General features: G+C 35.6%; 1 protein-coding gene and 8 non-coding genes across 11 annotated transcripts; 1 reads left to right on the top strand and 8 right to left on the bottom strand.

Annotated features, from left to right (window-relative positions):
- Positions 1 to 425: 425 nt before the first annotated feature.
- On the bottom strand, positions 426 to 507 carry TRNAS-UGA. Its single transcript has one exon. It is a non-coding gene; the product is annotated as a tRNA-Ser (tRNA).
- A 291-nt stretch (positions 508 to 798) lies between these two features.
- On the bottom strand, positions 799 to 880 carry TRNAS-UGA. The gene has a single exon. It is a non-coding gene; the product is annotated as a tRNA-Ser (tRNA).
- A 405-nt stretch (positions 881 to 1,285) lies between these two features.
- On the bottom strand, positions 1,286 to 1,367 carry TRNAS-UGA. Its single transcript has one exon. It is a non-coding gene; the product is annotated as a tRNA-Ser (tRNA).
- Positions 1,368 to 3,893: 2,526 nt separating this feature from the next.
- TRNAS-UGA lies at positions 3,894 to 3,975 on the bottom strand. Its single transcript has one exon. It is a non-coding gene; the product is annotated as a tRNA-Ser (tRNA).
- A 355-nt stretch (positions 3,976 to 4,330) lies between these two features.
- Positions 4,331 to 4,412, bottom strand: TRNAS-UGA. Its single transcript has one exon. It is a non-coding gene; the product is annotated as a tRNA-Ser (tRNA).
- Positions 4,413 to 5,660: 1,248 nt separating this feature from the next.
- TRNAS-UGA lies at positions 5,661 to 5,741 on the bottom strand. The gene has a single exon. It is a non-coding gene; the product is annotated as a tRNA-Ser (tRNA).
- A 1,508-nt stretch (positions 5,742 to 7,249) lies between these two features.
- TRNAS-UGA lies at positions 7,250 to 7,331 on the bottom strand. Its single transcript has one exon. It is a non-coding gene; the product is annotated as a tRNA-Ser (tRNA).
- A 230-nt stretch (positions 7,332 to 7,561) lies between these two features.
- Positions 7,562 to 7,643, bottom strand: TRNAS-UGA. The gene has a single exon. It is a non-coding gene; the product is annotated as a tRNA-Ser (tRNA).
- A 2,005-nt stretch (positions 7,644 to 9,648) lies between these two features.
- LOC111810772 (glutamic acid-rich protein-like) lies at positions 9,649 to 18,174 on the top strand. 3 transcript variants are annotated; one of them, XM_023697553.1, is made up of 12 exons: positions 9,649 to 9,798; positions 11,632 to 12,601; positions 12,685 to 12,718; positions 13,300 to 13,379; positions 13,586 to 13,645; positions 14,263 to 14,373; positions 14,993 to 15,070; positions 15,178 to 15,261; positions 16,481 to 16,928; positions 17,089 to 17,201; positions 17,505 to 17,535; positions 17,751 to 18,174. In XM_023697553.1, exons 2-12 carry the CDS (start codon positions 11,696 to 11,698, stop codon positions 17,906 to 17,908), a joined length of 2,103 nt encoding a protein of 700 aa, XP_023553321.1. In that variant the 5' UTR covers positions 9,649 to 9,798; positions 11,632 to 11,695; the 3' UTR covers positions 17,909 to 18,174. The 3 variants fall into 3 exon arrangements, with proteins under 3 accessions (XP_023553321.1, XP_023553323.1, XP_023553322.1); XM_023697555.1 differs by having other exon boundaries at positions 9,653 to 9,798; positions 11,672 to 12,601; XM_023697554.1 differs by having other exon boundaries at positions 9,653 to 9,798; positions 11,629 to 12,601.
- The last annotated feature ends 16 nt before the right edge of the window (positions 18,175 to 18,190 follow it).

The raw sequence follows: 18,190 nt of genomic DNA, 5'->3' as shown, positions 1-18,190 counted from the left end.
TCAAGTCTGTCTCCTTAACCACTCGAACATATCCTCCATGCTGTAGGGAATTTTTGAACAGCCTTAACCACTCGAACATAATAAAAGGTGAATTGTGCAGCCTTAACCATTCGAACATAATAAAAGGTGAATTGTGGGTTTATAAATCAAAAGTCAACAGCAAGGTTCAAACCTATGCAGGCAAAGCCCAACAAATTTCAAGTCTATCTCCTTAACCACTGGAACATATCAACCTTGATGCTATAAGGAATTTTTGAAGTCAATAGATAGATTCGAATAAAAGTTGAATTGTTTTAAAATTTATTGAATGGTGGGTTTGTTGATGCTATAAGGAATTTTTGAAGTCAATAGATAGATTCGAATAAAAGTTGAATTGTTTTAAAATTTATTGAATGGTGGGTTTGATCGAGCTAAAATAAATCAAACGACGACAACAGGGTTCAAACCTGCGCGGGCAAAGCCAAACAGATTTCAAGTGTGTCTCTTTAACCACTCAGACATATCGACCACGATGTTGTAGGGAATTTTTGAAGTCGATAGATAGATTCGAATAAAAGTTGAATTGTTTTAAATTGAATTGTGGGTTTGATCGAGCTAAAATAAATCAAACGTCGACAGCAACTGTCGAACCTTCACAAGCGAACCCCAACAGATTTCAAGTCTGTCTCCTTAACCACTCGGACATATCGACCTCAATGCTGTAGGGAATTTTTGAACTCAATAAATAGATTCGAATAAAAGTTGAATTGTTTTAAAATTTATTGAACTGTGGGTTTGATCGAGCTAAAATAAATCAAACGTCGACAGCAGGGTTCGAACCTACGCGGGCAAAGCCCAACAGATTTCAAGTCTGTCTCCTTAACCACTCGGACATATCAACCTCGATGCTATAGGAAAATTTTGAACTCAATAGATAGATTCGAATAAAAGTTAAATTGTTTTAAAATTTATTGAATTGTGGGTTTGATCGAGCTAAAATAAATCAAACGTCGACAACAGGGTTCAAAGCTTCGTCGCCCAACAGATTTCAAGTATGTCTCCTTAACCACTCAAACATATCCTCAATGCTGTAGGGAAATTTCATGTCTGTCTCCTTAACCACTCGAACATATCCTCGATGCTATAGGGAATAAGACTGTCTCCTTAACCACTCGAACATATCCTCGATGTTGTAGGGAATTTTTGAACTCAATAGATAGATTCAAATAAAAGGTGATTCGAATAAAAGGTGAATTGCTTTAAAATTTATTGAATTGTGGGTTTGATCGATCTAAAATAAATCAAACGTCCACAGCAGGGTTCGAACCTGCACGGGCAAAGCCCAACAAATTTCAAGTCTGTCTCCTTAACCACTCAGACATATCAACCTCGATGCTATAGGGAATTTTTGAACTCAATAGATAGATTCGAATAAAAGTTGAATTGTTTCAAAATTTATTGAATTGTGGGCTTGATCGAGCAAATAAACCAAACGTCGACAGTTCAAACCTGCGCGGGCGAAGCCCAACAGATTTCAAGTCTGTCTCCTTAACTACTCGAACATATCGACCTCGATGTTGTAGGGAATTTTTGAACTGAATAGATAGATTCGAATAAAAGTTGAATTGTTTTGAAATTTATTGAATTGTGGGTTTGATCGAGTTAAAATAAATCAAACGTCGACAGCAGGGTTCAAACCTGCGCGGGCGAAGCCCAAAAGATTTCAAGTCTGTCTCCTTAACAACTCGACCATATCCTCGATGCTGTGGGGAAATTTCATGTCTGTCTCCTTAACCACTCAAACATATCCTCGATGCTGTAGGGAATTTTTGAACTCAATAGATAGATTCGAATAAAAGGTGAATTGCTTTAAAAATTATTGAATTGTGGGTTTGATCAAGCAAAAATAAATCAAACGTCGACAACAGGGTTCAAACTGCGCGGGCGAAGCCCAACAGATTTCAAATCTGTCTCCTTAACCACTCAAACATATCCTCGATGATGTTGTAGGGAAATTTCATTTCTGTCTCGTTAACCACTCGGACATATCCTCAAACTGACAGATTTCAAATCTGTCTCCTTAACCACTCAAACATATCCTCGATGATGCTGTAGGGAAATTTCATGTCTGTCTCGTTAACCACTCGGACATATCCTCAAACTGCGCGGGCGAACCCCAACAGATTTCAAATCTGTCTTCTTAACCACTCAAACATATCCTCGATGATGCTATAAGGAAATTTCATGTCTGTCTCCTTAACCACTCGGACATATCCTCAAACTGCGCGGGCGAAGCCCAACAGATTTCAAATCTGTCTCCTTAACCACTCAAACTGAAATCTGTCTCCTTAACTGAAATCTGTCTCCTTAACCACTCAAACTGAAATTGGTCTCCTTAACCACTCAAACAGTCTCCTTAACCACTCAGAAATCTGTCTCCTTAACCACTCAAACAGTCTCCTTAACCACTCAAACAGTCTCCTTAACCACTCGTCTCCTTAACCACTCGTCTTCTCCTTAACCACTCAAACTGAAATCTGTCTCCTTAACCACTCAAACTGAAATCTGTCTCCTTAACCACTCAAACAGTCTCCTTAACCACTCAGAAATCTGTCTCCTTAACCACTCAAACAGTCTCCTTAACCACTCAAACAGTCTCCTTAACCACTCGTCTCCTTAACCACTCGTCTTCTCCTTAACCACTCAAACTGAAATCTGTCTCCTTAACCACTCAAACTGAAATCTGTCTCCTTAACCACTCAAACAGTCTCCTTAACCACTCAGAAATCTGTCTCCTTAACCACTCAAACAGTCTCCTTAACCACTCAAACAGTCTCCTTAACCACTCGTCTCCTTAACCACTCGTCTTCTCCTTAACCACTCAAACTGAAATCTGTCTCCTTAACCACTCAAACTGAAATCTGTCTCCTTAACCACTCAAACAGTCTCCTTAACCACTCAGAAATCTGTCTCCTTAACCACTCAAACAGTCTCCTTAACCACTCAAACAGTCTCCTTAACCACTCAAACAGTCTCCTTAACCACTCAAACAGTCTCCTGTCTCCTTAACCACTCAAACAGTCTCCTTAACCACTCAAACAGTCTCCTGTCTTCTTAACCACTCAAACAGTCTCCTTAACCACTCAAACAGTCTCCTGAACCACTCAAACTTAACCACTCAAACTTAACCACTCAAACAGTCTCCTTAACCACTCAAACAGTCTCCTTAACCACTCAAACAGTCTCGTGTCTCCTTAACCACTCAAACAGTCTCCTTAACCACTCAATGTCTGTCTCCTTAACCACTCAACACTCAAACAGTCTCCTTAAGGGAAATTTCATGTCTGTCTCCTTAACCACTCAACACTCAAACAGTCTCCTTAACCACTCAAACAGTCTAACCACTCACCACTCAAACAGAAATCTGGATGATGCTGTAGGGAAATTTCATGTCTGTCTCCTTAACCACTCAAACAGTCTAACCACTCACCACTCAAACAGAAATCTGGATGATGCTGTAGGGAAATTTCATGTCTGTCTCCTTAACCACTCAAACAGTCTAACCACTCACCACTCAAACAGAAATCTGGATGATGCTGTAGGGAAATTTCATGTCTGTCTCCTTAACCACTCAAACATATCGATGCTGTAGGGAATTTTTGAACTACTCAAACATATCGATGCTGTAGGGAATTTTTGAACTACTCAAACATATCGATGCTGTAGGGAATAGGGAAATTTCATGTCTGTCTCCTTAACCACTCAAACATCATGTCTGTCTCCTTAACCACTCAAACATATCGATGCTGTAGGGAATTTTTGAACTACTCAAACATATCGATGCTGTAGGGAATTTTTGAACTCAATAGATAGATTCAAATAAAAGGTGAATAAAAGGTGAATTGCGGATCAAACATCGACAGCAAGATTCGAACCTGCGCGGGCAAAGCCCAACAGATTTCAAGTCTGTCTCCTTAACCACTCAGACATATCGACCTCGATGCTATAGGAAAATTTTGAACTCAATAGATAGATTCGAATAAAAGTTTAATTGTTTAAAAATTTATTGAATTGTGGGTTTGATCAAGCTAAAATAAATCAAATGTTGACAACAAGTTTGATCAAGCTAACATAAATCAAACATCGCCAAGCAGGGATTGAACCTACACGAGCAAAGCCCAACAGATTTCAAGTCTGTGTTCTTAACCACTCAGACATATCGACTTTGATGCTATAGGGAATTTTTGAACTCAATAGATAGATTCAAATAAAAGTTGAATTGTTTTAAAATTTATTGAATTGTTTTAAAATTTATTGAATTGTGGGTTTGATCGAGATAAAATAAATCAAACATCAACAGCAGGGTTCGAACCTGAACGGGCGAAGGCCAACAGATTTCAAGTCTGTCTTCTTAACCACTCGAACATATCGACCTCGATGTTGTAGGCAATTTTTGAACTCAATAGATAGATTCGAATAAAAGTTGAATTGTTTTAAAATTTATTGAATTGTGGGTTTGAACGAGCCAAAATAAATCAAACGTCGACAGCACGGTACGAACTCCTTAACAACTAAGACATATCGACCTCGATGCTGTAGAGAATTTTTGAACTGAATAGATATATTCGAATAAAAGTTGAATTGTTTTAAAATTTATTGTCTGTCTCCTTAACCACTCAAACATATCCTTAGATTAGAATAAAAGGTGAATTGCTTTACAATTTATTGAATTGTGGGTTTGATTGAGCTAAAATAAATCAAACATCGCCAAGCAGGGATAGAACCTGCGCGAGCGAAGCCCAACAAATTTCAAGTCTGTCTCCTTAACCACTCGGACATATCGACCTCGATGCTATAGAGAATTTTTGAACTCAATAGATAGATTCGAATAAAAATTGAATTGTTTTAAAATTTATTGAATTGAGGGTTTGATCGAGCTAAAATAAATCAAACATCGACAGCAGGGTTCGAACCTGTGCGGGAAAAGGCCAACTTCGAACCTGTGCGGGAAAAGGCCAACAGATTTCAAGTCTATCTTCTTAACTACTCGGACATATCAACCTCGATGCTACAGGGAATTTTTGATCGAGCTAAAATAAATTAAACGTTGACAACAGAGTTCGAACCTACACGGGCGAAGCCCTACACAGATTTCAAGTCATTTCATGTCTGTCTCCTTAACCACTCGAACATATCCTCAATGCTGTAGGAAATTTTTGAACTCAATAGATAGATTCGAATAAAAGGTGAATTGTTTTAAAATTTATTGAATTGTGGGTTTGATCGAGATAAAATAAATCAAACGTCGACAGTAGGGTTCGAACCTGCACGAGCAAAGCCCAACAAATTTCAAGTCTGTCTTCTTAACCTCTCAGATATATCGACCTCGATGTTATAGGGAATTTTTGAACTCAATAGATAGATTCGAATAAAAGTTGAATTGTTTTAAAATTTATTGAATTGTGGGTTTGATCGAGCAAAATAAATCAAACGTCGACAGCAGGGTTCAAACCTAAACGGGCAAAGCCCAACAGGATTTCAAGTCTGTCTTCTTAACCACTCGGATATATCGACCTCGATGTTGTAGGCAATTTTTGAACTCAATAGATAGATTCGAATAAAAGTTGAATTGTTTTAAAATTTATTGAATTGTGGGTTTGAACGAGCCAAAATAAATCAAACGTCACAGCACGATTCGAACCTGCGCGGGCAAAGCCCAACAGATTTCAAGTCTATCTCCTTAACCACTCAGACATATCGACCTCGATGCTACAAGAAATTTTTGAACTCAATAGATTGATTTGAATAAAGAGGTTTGATCGAGCGAAAATAAATCAAACGTCGAGAGCAAGGTTCAAACTTGCGCGGGCGAAACCGAATAGATTTCAAGTCTTTCTCCTTAACTACTCGGACATATCGACCTCTATGTTGTAGTGAATTTTTGAAGTCAATAGATAGATTTGAATAAAAGTTGAATTAATAAAAGTGGAATTGTTTTAAAATTTATTGAATTATGCGTTTGATCGAGCAAAAATAAATCAAACTTTGACAGAAGGGTTCAAACCTTCACGGGCAAAGCCCAACAAATAAAAGTGGAATTGTTTTAAAATTTATTGAATTATGGGTTTGACCGAGCAAAAATAAATCAAACTTTGACAATAGGGTTCAAACCTGCACGGAAAATTTCAAGTCAGATTCCTTAACCACTCCGAGCCCAACAAATAAAAATGGAACTGTTTTAAAATTTTATTGAATTAACTTTGACAGCAGGGTTCAAACCTTCAAGGCAGTCTCCTTAACCAACATATAACCTTGATCCGGCCCAGCCCAACAAATAAAAGTGGAATTATTTTAAAATTTATTGAATTCACTTTGACAACAGGGTTCAAACCTTCAAGTAAGTCTCCTTAACTAATATATAACCTTGATCCACTCATACCCCAACAAATAAAAGTGGTGTCTCCTTAACCACTCAGACATATAACTTTGATCCACTCAGAGCCCATGGTCAGTCTCCTTAACCACTCAGACATATAACAAAAGTGGTCAATCTCCTTAACCACTCAGATATATAACCTTGATCCACTCAGAGCCCATGGTCAGTCAATAGATAGATTGGAATAAAGATCCACTCAGAGCCCATGGACAGTCTCCTTAACCACTTAGACATATAATCTTGATCCACTCAGAGCCCATGGTCAGTCTCCTTAACCACTTAGACATATAACCTTGATCCACTCAGAGCCCATGGTCAGTCAGATAGATTGGAATAAACAATCCACTCAGAGCCCATGGTCAGTCTGTCTCCTTAACCACTCGGTGAACTCAATAGAGCCCATGGTCAGTCTGTCTCCTTAACCTAAAAGTTGAATTGTTTTAAAATTTATAGAATTGTGGGTTTGATCGAGCTAAAATAAATCACTTGCGCGGGCAAAGCCCAACAGATTTCAAGTCTGTCTCCTTAAATTCGAATAAAAGTTGAATTAAAATTTATTGAGCTCGCTAAAATATATCAAACATCGACATAGAGATCAAACCTGATCAGGAATAAAAGTTGAATTAAAATTTATTGAGCTCGCTAAAATATATCAAACATCGAATAGAGATCAAACCTGATCAGGCGAAGCCCAATAGATTTCAAGTGTGTCTCCTTAACCACTCAAACATATCAACCACAATGCTATAAGGAATTTTTCAACCACAATGCTATAAGGAATTTTTTAAGTCAATATATTGAATTGTGGGTTTGATCGAGTTAAAATAAATCAAACGTCGACAGCAGGGTTCGAACCTGCGCGGGCAAAGCCCAACAGATTTCAAGTCTGTCTCCTTAACCACTCAAACATATCGACCTCGATGCTGTAGGGAATTTTGAAGTCAATAGATAGATTCGAATAAAAGTTGAATTGTTTTAAAATTTATTGAATTGTGGGTTTGATCGAGCTAAAATAAATCAAACGTCGAACCTGGCAAAGCCAACAGATTTCAAGTTTATCTCCGACATATCGACCTAAATAGATTCGAATAAAAGTTGAATTGTTTAAAAATTATTGTGGGTTTGAACGAGCTAAAATAAATCAAACGTCAATAACAGGGTTCAAACCTGCGTGGGCAAAGCGCAACAGATCTCAAGTCTGTCTCCTTAACCACTGGGACATATCGACCTCAATGTTGTAGGAAATTTTCGGTTGCTTTATTATTTCGTTTGTTATGCAGCTATCTCAAAGTTTTTTTTTCCTTGTAGCCGACTTACAGCCTTTATGCTGTTACTACTACTATGATGTGAGCGATTCAAATTAAGTTGTGCAGGTAAAATATATTTCATTGTGGAGTCGCATGCACTGCACAAAGGATGCATGTACGATTGTTAATCCTATCTCTTTTATTCTCTTTGATTCTCTTTGATTCATCACGATCATGCGAGATAGAAAAAACCATTTATTAAATCATCACGGTAATGATTCATCAACCTAGAGTCGTATGCACTGCATAACATAGAGCCTTATTGCATCATGTCATGAGTCTGTAAGTTTCAATCAAGCGTATTATGTACAAGTACCATGCATGAATATCCTCCACGAGCCCGTCATTTGCTTAGGCAAGGGAGGCAAAACGAGATAGTAAAGTCTCTGCCAAAATAACCTCACCGTACAAAGTCATAATGGAAGATGATATGAACCAAGGCATCTTGATCATACATCATGAATTTGATGTTGGATATAACCCACGATCGTCGAAACAAATAAATAAAATAGAAAGAACAATTTAAAGGGGGAGTTTCTTAGAACAGAAGAACCTTAACCACTAAGCTTTTCAATTCACTTTGTTGTTGGGAATAAAAAGTATGTCTTGAAGACTACTAACAATTATCGCTTAAAATCTATGTTGAGAATCTTCAAATGTCGGAACAATTTTTCTAAACTTACTCAAGTTTTCACAATCTCGTTTTGTTCATGATCATATATATACACGAGGTCCCACAGTTTAGATAGCATAGGTTATAACTCGTGATGCATCACATCATCTACATAGTTAGCATTTATTCATTATTTAAAATCATAGCTACAATTCGTTCCCCTTATCGTATCATGATTAACAGACATACATCATACGCGGATTCTCGAGATAGATCTCATAGCATAATAAGCCTTGTAACATACACAAACCCCAGTTACTCATGAATCCTACTTACACATGCTTAAAGTAATCTCAAATCTAAGGGCCGAAAATCCTAAGTCCATCTAAATCGAAGAAATTTGATGTGAATCAGACCCAAATCATCTTTGGACATGTAAAAAATCCTCGAATGGTTGATCGTTAATCATTCGACATTTTGATCCTTGAATCGATTTGAACCCAAGTAGAATCAAGATCGAACCAGACCAAAGCTTTAGTCGTTGTGTTGAGAATGAACGTTTTATTCACGCTGAGGAAACATTAGAAATCAACTTTTGACGTATTTAAGATTAATCGAAACTTTTATAAATAAAGTTTTATTGAATCTTTAATCAATTTGCTCCCACTCTTCCACTCATATATTTGTTAAAAAATATATTTAAATATATAATATTTTATTTAAATTATTTTCATTTAAATTTTAAATATATATTTTTATTCCAGGTATCTAATATATATTAATTATTTTAATATTATAGGTATCAACAAACCTATTTTATATATATATATATATATATATATATATATATATATATATATTAATGTTTAATATATATAATATTTTATATGATTTGAATCTTTAAAATTAAATATATTTTCTTTTTTGTATTTTATGTTAAATATTATTAAATATTAATTTTAACGTTTATTTCTACTAAATTAATATTTTAAGTGTTACCGGGGAGATTATAAGGTATATAAAATTAATTAATTAATCTATTTGAAAAAAAAATAATAACAAAAAATGACATATGTTGTGTGTGGGCCCTCTGATCCCCGAAAGAATAAACGAATTTCAGATCCAAACCGTCCAATATCCAGATTCCATTTAAACTCCATCTCAACCGCCAATTCCCTCCTCCCAAAAAAACTGGTTACACGTCAGCTGACAAAAGTCTCCTACGTGGCATTAACTGCTTCTAAATTCCGGAGTTGACGTCCGAAGTATAAATACTCTGAGCAGGAGACTTGCCATATATTTATTGCAAAAAAAGAAAAAAAAAAAAAAAAAAAAAACCGANACGAAAAGAAGCCGAAAAACAAGAGAAATGTCTACGGAGCTGAGAGAGGGACAGTGAGACAGTAGAACTCCGACGACTTTCTGTCCGATGCTCGAATCCATTACAGAAGCTTTGGAATTCAGTGAGTTTCAGCGTCTTACGCTTGTTCTCTTCTCTTTATGGCCTTTTATATTGCTTGAAACTTCACAATTTTGGGGGTTTGTTTCTGTGTAATGTTCTGGATGTGTTGGATTAGGGCTTCAACTGTTCCTGTGCTGATCTTGTATTTTCATTTTGGATTTTGAGTGATTTGAGTGTGTTTTTTATTTATTTATTCCGAAGCTGTTTTTGTTCGTGGATTTCAATTCTCTGTGTTGATTTTGTTATACTTTTCTCAGGTCCAAGTGGAGAGTTTCTTTTGTGGAAGGAATTTAATGCATGATTCATCTTATTTACTCCCACTGTTGAAATTTCTTGGTTGATTTGGGATTTTAGTTGTTCTCTTTTCTAGTGTAACTCTGCCTGCATGTTATTGTTCGATTTATGTTGCTTGCTTCGAGTTTGTCTTACTTTCTTAAATTCTCTGTGCATTTCTGAAGAATTTCTAATGCTAATAGAATTTAAGTGGTTCCTTTAGTTTTTATGTTCGGATGTGAAGTGAATTCTTTGTTATGGTTAGGTTAAAATTGGATAGAAACAAAGATGAATTCAGACCTTGTTTTCATTCACAAAATTTTTTAGGGTTGAATTACCAATAGGGTCTTCTACGAGTTGGGGGGGGGGGGGGGNAGTTCGTGGTGATCCGGAAACAGTAATTTGAAAACAAGGGGTTTAATTGAAAATATTGTTGTTTTACATATCTCTACTGTTTTTTTAATGTTCTTTGATAGGAGATTTAGAGCCTGAAGACATTGAAAATATGTAATTGCTATTTTCAAATTTTCACTTTATAAGTCACAGAATACAAATATAATCAAAATACTAATTTTTCATAAATAACCCCCTCTAAATATAAATCCATTGAACTCAAGTGAATCTAGAAACAAGAAATTGAATCTGGATAAGATACCAAACAAACACTTTTATGGCTTGGCTGTATCTTACAAGTCATCCTTAAACCATATTTATCCCTATATGTAAACTCACCATTGGCTTATTGTCATATAAACAGAAATTAAAGAACTTGTCACATTTCCATTATGATAACGACTTGTAATGAAATTGGCGATTTACTAGATTCGATCCACTTATAATGGCCATATCGAAACCTATAAGCGTTGAAGCTTTAAAAAAGAGTAGGGACCAAATTGGCAATTTAACAATTTTTCCCCAAAATAGTTGGATTGAACTCGATCAAAATAGAATCAATTGTTGCATCAAACCTTATGATGTTCTCATTTATAATTGGAGTATTATAGTAAAATGCTCATTCTTTTTTTATTTCTAGTTCACACTTGAACAAAAAGTTAGCTCCATCCATAGCAAACCTATCTCATACCGAATGAAATTTAAGTTTTGAATTATTCATAGCTTAAAATCTATGGGCATCATAACTTAGCTGCCTCTTCCATCCTCTAGCATTCCCGCAAGAAAATGTTGATTAGCAGATCAGTATGTTCAGATTGATGCATTAGGTACCTTAAAGATTGTGATGTTCTCTTACAGAAGCACAATAATTTAAAACACTTTCTTGAAGTAGTCTACACCTACAAAGCAAACTACTAATCTAGTATTGAATCTATTGGTACTCCTAATTACAGACTTTTACCTGCTCTTTTGTCTCTCTGTTTGGAGTATTGATGTAAATAGTTGGGCGTCATTAGAGTAGTAGCATTAGATTCAAAAAGAGGAATTATATTTTTTTTTACTTTCCATCGTGCATGTTCTTTTACATGTATTTATTCTTTCTTGTTGAGCATTCATACTGAATGGTTACATACTTCTCTATTTTTTGTTGTTTTATTCATTTGAGTAGGTGAAGGATGTGCAAGTGAAGAGATTGTGGTTTTCTGTAGATTTAAATTTGAGCTAAATTGATCATGGGTGAAGAAGATACAACGAAAAATACCATTGAGAATACAAAAAATGAAGCCAGTGGAGAAGATTTGAAAACAAAAACCAGTGAGACCATGGAAAATGGGAACAATAAAGAAGATAAAATGAAAAGTATTGTTGAGACCATGGAAAATGGAACCACTGAAGATGATAAAATGACAAATACCGTTGAGACTGTGACAAAGGGAACCAGTGAACTGGAAAAAACCAACGAGACTTTGCCTAAGAGGGAGGAAAATGGAGTGAAAGAACCGGAAATTGAGCAGGGTGCTGGTGTGAAGGCAGAGGTCATGAAAATGGAAGAAGAGCGCAAGATCAAGGATGATGAGGAAATCAATGGAGAAAAGGCGAAGGATAAAAAGGAGGAAGCTAACGTTCAGGCAATTGAGGAAGATGTGAATCCAAATGATAAGAAGAGTGAACAAAGTATGGATATAGAAAATGAAGGGAATGAGGATGTCAAAGATGGAGAGAATGAGGATGTCAAAGATGAAGTAACTGAGGATGCCAAAGATGAAAGAACCGAGGATGCCAAAGATGAAGGACCTGAGAATGCCATGGATGAAAAAACTGAGGATGCCAAAGATGACAACACTGAGGATGCCAAAACTGAAACTGAGGATACCAAAGATAAGGTAGAGAAGGTTGATAGCCAAATGGAAGAGGATGACAAGGAATTGAAGGATAAAGATCCCAACGAGGGGAAACCAAATAAAAGAAGAAAGAGAATGAGTGTGGTTAAATCAAAGGGAAAGAACCAAGAGGATGAAAAGGAGGAGGCAGAAATAAGGACTCCCATTATTGATCGCCCTGTACGTGAGCGCAAATCAGTTGAAAGGTTGGTGGCATCAATTGAAAGACATGCTGTGAAGGAATTCCAGATTGAAAAGGTATTATATTTTGTTTGGCCTTTCTGGAATGTTTGGTATGTTTTTAGAGGACTGATTCTATTTCTTTTTGTTGGAAACTGTAGGGCCGTGGTACTCCACTTAAGGATATACCCAATGGTATGCTATGCATTTTAAAACAATCTTCCACTATGTTGTTATGCATCCCATTTTTCTTTTATATAGTTCTCTCCAACATGTTTATGACGGTGTATTGTTTACTGTGGTTTAAAATTTACTTTATTTCTTGCCCAGATTTCTTTGAAGCATAAATTGTCAAGTCTTTATCCTTTCCTTTCTATCTATCAAAAGAGAAAAGTTACCATTTTTAATGTAACAACCCAAGCCCACCGCTAGTAGATATTGTCCTCTTTGGGCTTTCCTTTTCGTGCTTCCCCTCAAGGTTTTTAAAACGCGTCTGCTAGGGAGAGGTTTCCACACCTTATTAAGAATGTTTCGTTCTCCTTTCCAACCGATGTGAGATCTCAAATTTAAAGTATGCGCATAATTTATTTTTCCAGGCCTTGGATTGTTTTCTGACATAACAACCGAAGTAATGAAGCCCTTAAAATGTTTTCTGACCCAAGTCATCTTTTATTTTGCTTCCTGCATATGCTACTTTTTTATTGGCATGATGAATTATATATATATATATATATATATGATAAATGAACTCTGAAAAAGAAGCCTTTTTGTTTTAGTGGCATTCAAATTGTCAAGGAAAAAGGCTGATGACACCTTCAGGCTGCTTCATTCAATTATATTTGGAAGGAGAGGAAAGGTAACTTATGATTAAGTGGTTTTCTCATAGGTTAATCGTTTAGTTCTGTGGTGAGTGATTCCTGAAGGTGCACATGCATACTGTTAAGTGCTAATGCGCAGTACCTTTTTGTGTTTCCAATGTCTGGTTTATGCCTTCTTGAGAATGTAGTTATGGAGTATTTGCATCTAATATCTGTTGCTTTCTTTATTCCCCCTTTCGTCCAGGCATTTCAGATTAAGAGCAACATATCCAGGTTTTCAGGTTTTGTGTGGCATGGAGATGAGGTAAACTATTGTATTTGCTACCAGTATAAGATGTATATCTGGGAGTAATCAGTCATCTATCAGGCCTACAAATCTTTAGCAGAAGTTTCGATTTTTTGAACATGGGGTCTGTTTAGAACCTTATAGATTAAGCACATATTCAAAAATATTTTCAATAAAAATGTTTTTTATCGCTTACATTTTCTTATAGATGATTTCATCAATAAATATTTGCTTCACTATATTCGAAAGTGTTTATATTCATTCTAACTATGTCCTTTTTTTCTTTCTGCATGTTTTGAAGATTCTCAGTTAGAATATAAGAAATTTTTGGATAATCTATCTCTCTCTCAAGAGTTTCTTCACAAATAGCTTTTATACTAATCCATGTTTTTTGAAGTGATTATTTTTTAAGATTTTTTTAAAGAACACTTTTGATCATCTATAAACATTCAACAAGCTATGCTAAACCCACTTTAAATTATTCAAGGAAAATTGATTTTGTTTAAAAAGCATTTTTTCCCCATAAGTTATTCCGCACACACTATTTGTTGTTTCACATGTTACCTGTACAATCATCAGGTGGTGAAGGCACTATCTTGCTGAGATTTTATCATGCAAGTTCATTTTCTTTGCAGGAAAAACAAAAGACCAAAGTCAGAGAAAAAATTGACAAGTGTAATAAAGAGAAATTATTGGAATTGTGTGATGTGCTGGACATTCCTGTTGTGAAGGCTACCACAAGGAAGGTCTGTTCGGTAATCTTTGTTGCTGTACTTACATTCCTAAGTCTGCGTTTGGGACAGTTTTCTCTACACAGTTCATAGAATGAGTATGAAAAGTTCAGATCTAATACATGGTCAAATCCTAATAATCAAACAACTGCATTTTCATTAAAATTTGCATCCTAATAATGAGGATTTATTTCAAATTGGATCATTCTTTGCCAATATCATATGCAATCATCACTTATTGTTCGTGTACTGAACTTTCGTTCTATAATGTGCCTTGGATAATTTATCTACTATGAGGCCGTCCATGGTAACGACTTTTAGCTAACCTAACAATGCTTGCATTGATTTAGTAAGTAATTGCAACTTTCAAATAGCACCTAAACTCACAAAGTTAAAAAAACGTGGACAAATGAATACTCTATTACAAATCAAAGTAAAATTGTTTCTTGTTTTGTTGCTAGAAGGAAATATTGTGTTGGCATTGTTCTTATAAATGGTATTTGGGGGAGAAGGTTTTTGTTGGGGAGATTTTTAACGTTGAAACTCAAAGGTTTGGTTTTCTTTTTCAAATATAGAATGCATATATATTCTTTCCGTTGCATTAGTCTGATGTTAATTTTCTAAATTGATTCAGGAAGATATTGTTGGCAAGCTTATAGAATTTTTAATAGCTCCTCATGCTACAACTACTGTTCTCACAGAAAAAGAAAAGGTGATTTTTTCCCTTCCTGATTGCGAAAGAAAGTTTTCCCAATCGAATGTTTCCTTATATTTACTAAAATCTGGATCTAGTTTCTTAAATTATCTTGTGCATTACAGTCGAGCAATGGTAAAAAGCGTAAACGGGCGGTAAAAGGAGAAATGTCAACTCCTGGAGACAATAGTTCAAAACATCCACCAAAGGTGACATTCTTATCTCTCTGAGAGTATAATTGGTGATTTACTTCTAGGCCCTGTTTTTATCCATCTTGACCCTTATATTATATCATACGTGCAACATCCATTTCTGGAACTAGTTTTTGTCTTTGCATTTTCCTGTTGTGTCTTTATCTTCAGTAGAAGGTAGACGGTGTCTTTGCATTTTCCTCTGATTCTGAGGAAGTTGCTGAGCTATGTTGTTCTTCATGAAAATATCTCTTGGTTTCTCTTTTGTTTTCCGTATTTCTTATTTTTAAAGCAAATTATTTGTTTTAATACTTACTCTCCTTGCATTTCAAAATTTTGGAAAATTATTGCTGGTTAGTGTCTGGCCATAAATAATTGAAATTTAAAGCATTTGAAATGAGCCCTCTTTATCACATGTTGCCATTGACATCTTTGTCTTCAGGATTCTGAGAAAATAATTTAATTAGGTGTGTTTGGTCTGCTTTTTAAAATACTTATGGAAGACTAAAGTGTATTTTTAAAAATTAGTAGTGCATGGTTAAAATTTCAATGAATGCATTTAACTAATTAAAAAATTTCAGTAATCACAATAGTTTGAGAAATTCTAAGAATAGATAAAAAGATTTATATCGAAAGTGCTTTTGGATGAAGTTTTTAATTAGTTTTCTTCCAAATTTGCTTAAGAGTAAATGATTCCCTGCTAGAATCCTAAAGTTATCCTTAGTTTACTCATGGGAGTTTTAACTATCTCATGATTATCTGACCTCCTATGCGGTAGTTCTGTAGTTTATGATTTAAAGAACATTCAAGCTTGTTTAGATGCTGGTTCCTAGGTGTGTTTGAGTCGATCTAATGACCATTCCTCCAGCCCTGACCAATGGTCCTTGTGGTCGGCCTAGATTTGAAGCAATTATCTCACATATTGCTTCTTGTGTGCGCGACTATGAGGCTCGTTTTTTATTTAGCAGCATACATAATAGAAGTCCTCTAGGCATTTATTGTTTCTAAAAAAACATAGATGTCTGTTAGAAGGGCAGACCTCTAAGGAAAGATAGGGAAGAGTACTTGGCCTCTCGTAGTGTGCTTGGAGTGCTGTATTCTTTTCCTTTGTTTATGTTAATACAAGAGGTCTCCCGAGACCTCACTTTGCTAATCACAACTCAAAATCTTTAGTTTGCGATAGTTTATCTAAACGTATAGGTTTTTTACTTTATTTTATTTTCTGGGTTGAGTGTAGAGTCGTAGAAAAAGGGGAAATACTGCAAGATCTGAGCTGACAAAAAATTCAAGTGATGAAGATGACGAGTTAGAAGAAAAGGAAGCAGAAGAAGAAAATGACAAGGAAAATGAGAATGAAATCACGGAAAAATCCGATGATGAAATGTCCGAGCAGCCAAAAAGTGAAGATATCAATGACCCAACTGATGAATCTGAGGAAGAAAAACCCAAATCTAGTTCAAAAAGTTCATCTAGAAAGAGGGGATCTGTAAGAAAAGCAAGAAGCAAGAAAGCTAGAGGCTCCAATAAATCTGATTCAGCAAAATTGACAGCAAAGAGGACATCGTCAAGTCTTGCTAAGGTTGATGATAGTGATGCTAGTCCAAAGGTATTCTCTAGGAAAAAGAATAGTGAAAAAGTAAGCAAGGCCTCAACTCCATCAAAATCTGCTGCCAAGGAGAAGCCTGGTATCTTTCATATCTCATTCAATTCTTATCTTCTTTTGTTCCATTCTTTTCTTGTCTGGGATACTCCAAATTTTCTGGTATTACATTAATCTGTTTGGGACCGAAAGAGATGACGGAAGCTGCGATCTAAATTTCATTATTTAAACCGTTGTATGTTTAGGGAAAAAGATTATTAAAGGGAAGGACAAAACCAAGGAGGAGAAAACAAGGCCAAGCGACGATGAGCTCAGGGAAGCAATATGTGAAATTCTTAAAGTAGTCGACTTCACTACAGTAAGTGTCATTGTAATCATATTGACTACTGTATTGATATTTGTTCTGAACTGCTATCATGTTCATGTTTTTACAAGAATTAACAGTCACTCGATCGTCTCTTCTCATGCGATGCATAGATGAGCTATTAGATTCTTTTTTGTGCTATGCAACATATTATGACTTTTAAAGCTGTAGCAGTACATGCATATTCACTTGTTTGTATTGAGTTTTCTGCAATTGAAGAAACCAAAAAGCCTTCACAAAAGGAAGGTGGTTAGGCGATAGTTATGGTTCTAAATAGCTTATTTTTTTCTCACGCAGGCCACCTTCACCGACATTCTGAAGCAACTTGGTACATTTCTTGTCTATTTGGATATTTTTGTGGTTTGTTGAGTTCACAATTTACAAGTGCTGCATTTAATCCTTACAATAAATAGTACAAATCATTATACCTTCTGTGAGTAGCCATTTTAAACGTAACTAGATATGTGTTTCTAGGACTATTAAATTTTTTCGATCTTATAAGTATCGAAAAAGGCTGCCTTTAATCTGCCTGTGATTTCTCAGCTCGGCAATTCAAGACAGATCTCACGCCCCAAAAGTCGTCGATAAAACTTATGATCCAAGAAGAGCTTACGAAACTGGCAGACGAAGCAGAAGAAGAAGATGGCAACGCCAACACCGAGAAGGATGGAAAACAGGTAGCTCAAGAGGTGGAAACATGAGACTAAGAGTTGGCCCTGGGATTCGTCTTAACATACAAGAAATCTCTCAAAATCAGTCCTTATTGTAAAGGTGGGTGTAATTTATAGGTTGGTGTATCATCATCATCATCATCATGTTTACTGCTAATGAAAGGTTAGTGTTTCTATTAGAAACAAGGCTTGTTATAAATATTGCAGCTTTTTTTTTTTCCTTTTTATATACTGACATATTAGAAATAATAATTTCCATGAATATATATACTGACCATTAAGAAGGGGCTTGTTTAGCCCTGGGAGTTTTTT

Source organism: Cucurbita pepo, chromosome LG14 (assembly GCF_002806865.2).
Source record: "Cucurbita pepo subsp. pepo cultivar mu-cu-16 chromosome LG14, ASM280686v2, whole genome shotgun sequence".
NCBI lineage: Eukaryota > Viridiplantae > Streptophyta > Magnoliopsida > Cucurbitales > Cucurbitaceae > Cucurbita > Cucurbita pepo.
The sequence above is the reverse complement of the archived record's forward strand: the minus strand, read 5'-3'. Positions and strand labels throughout refer to the sequence as shown.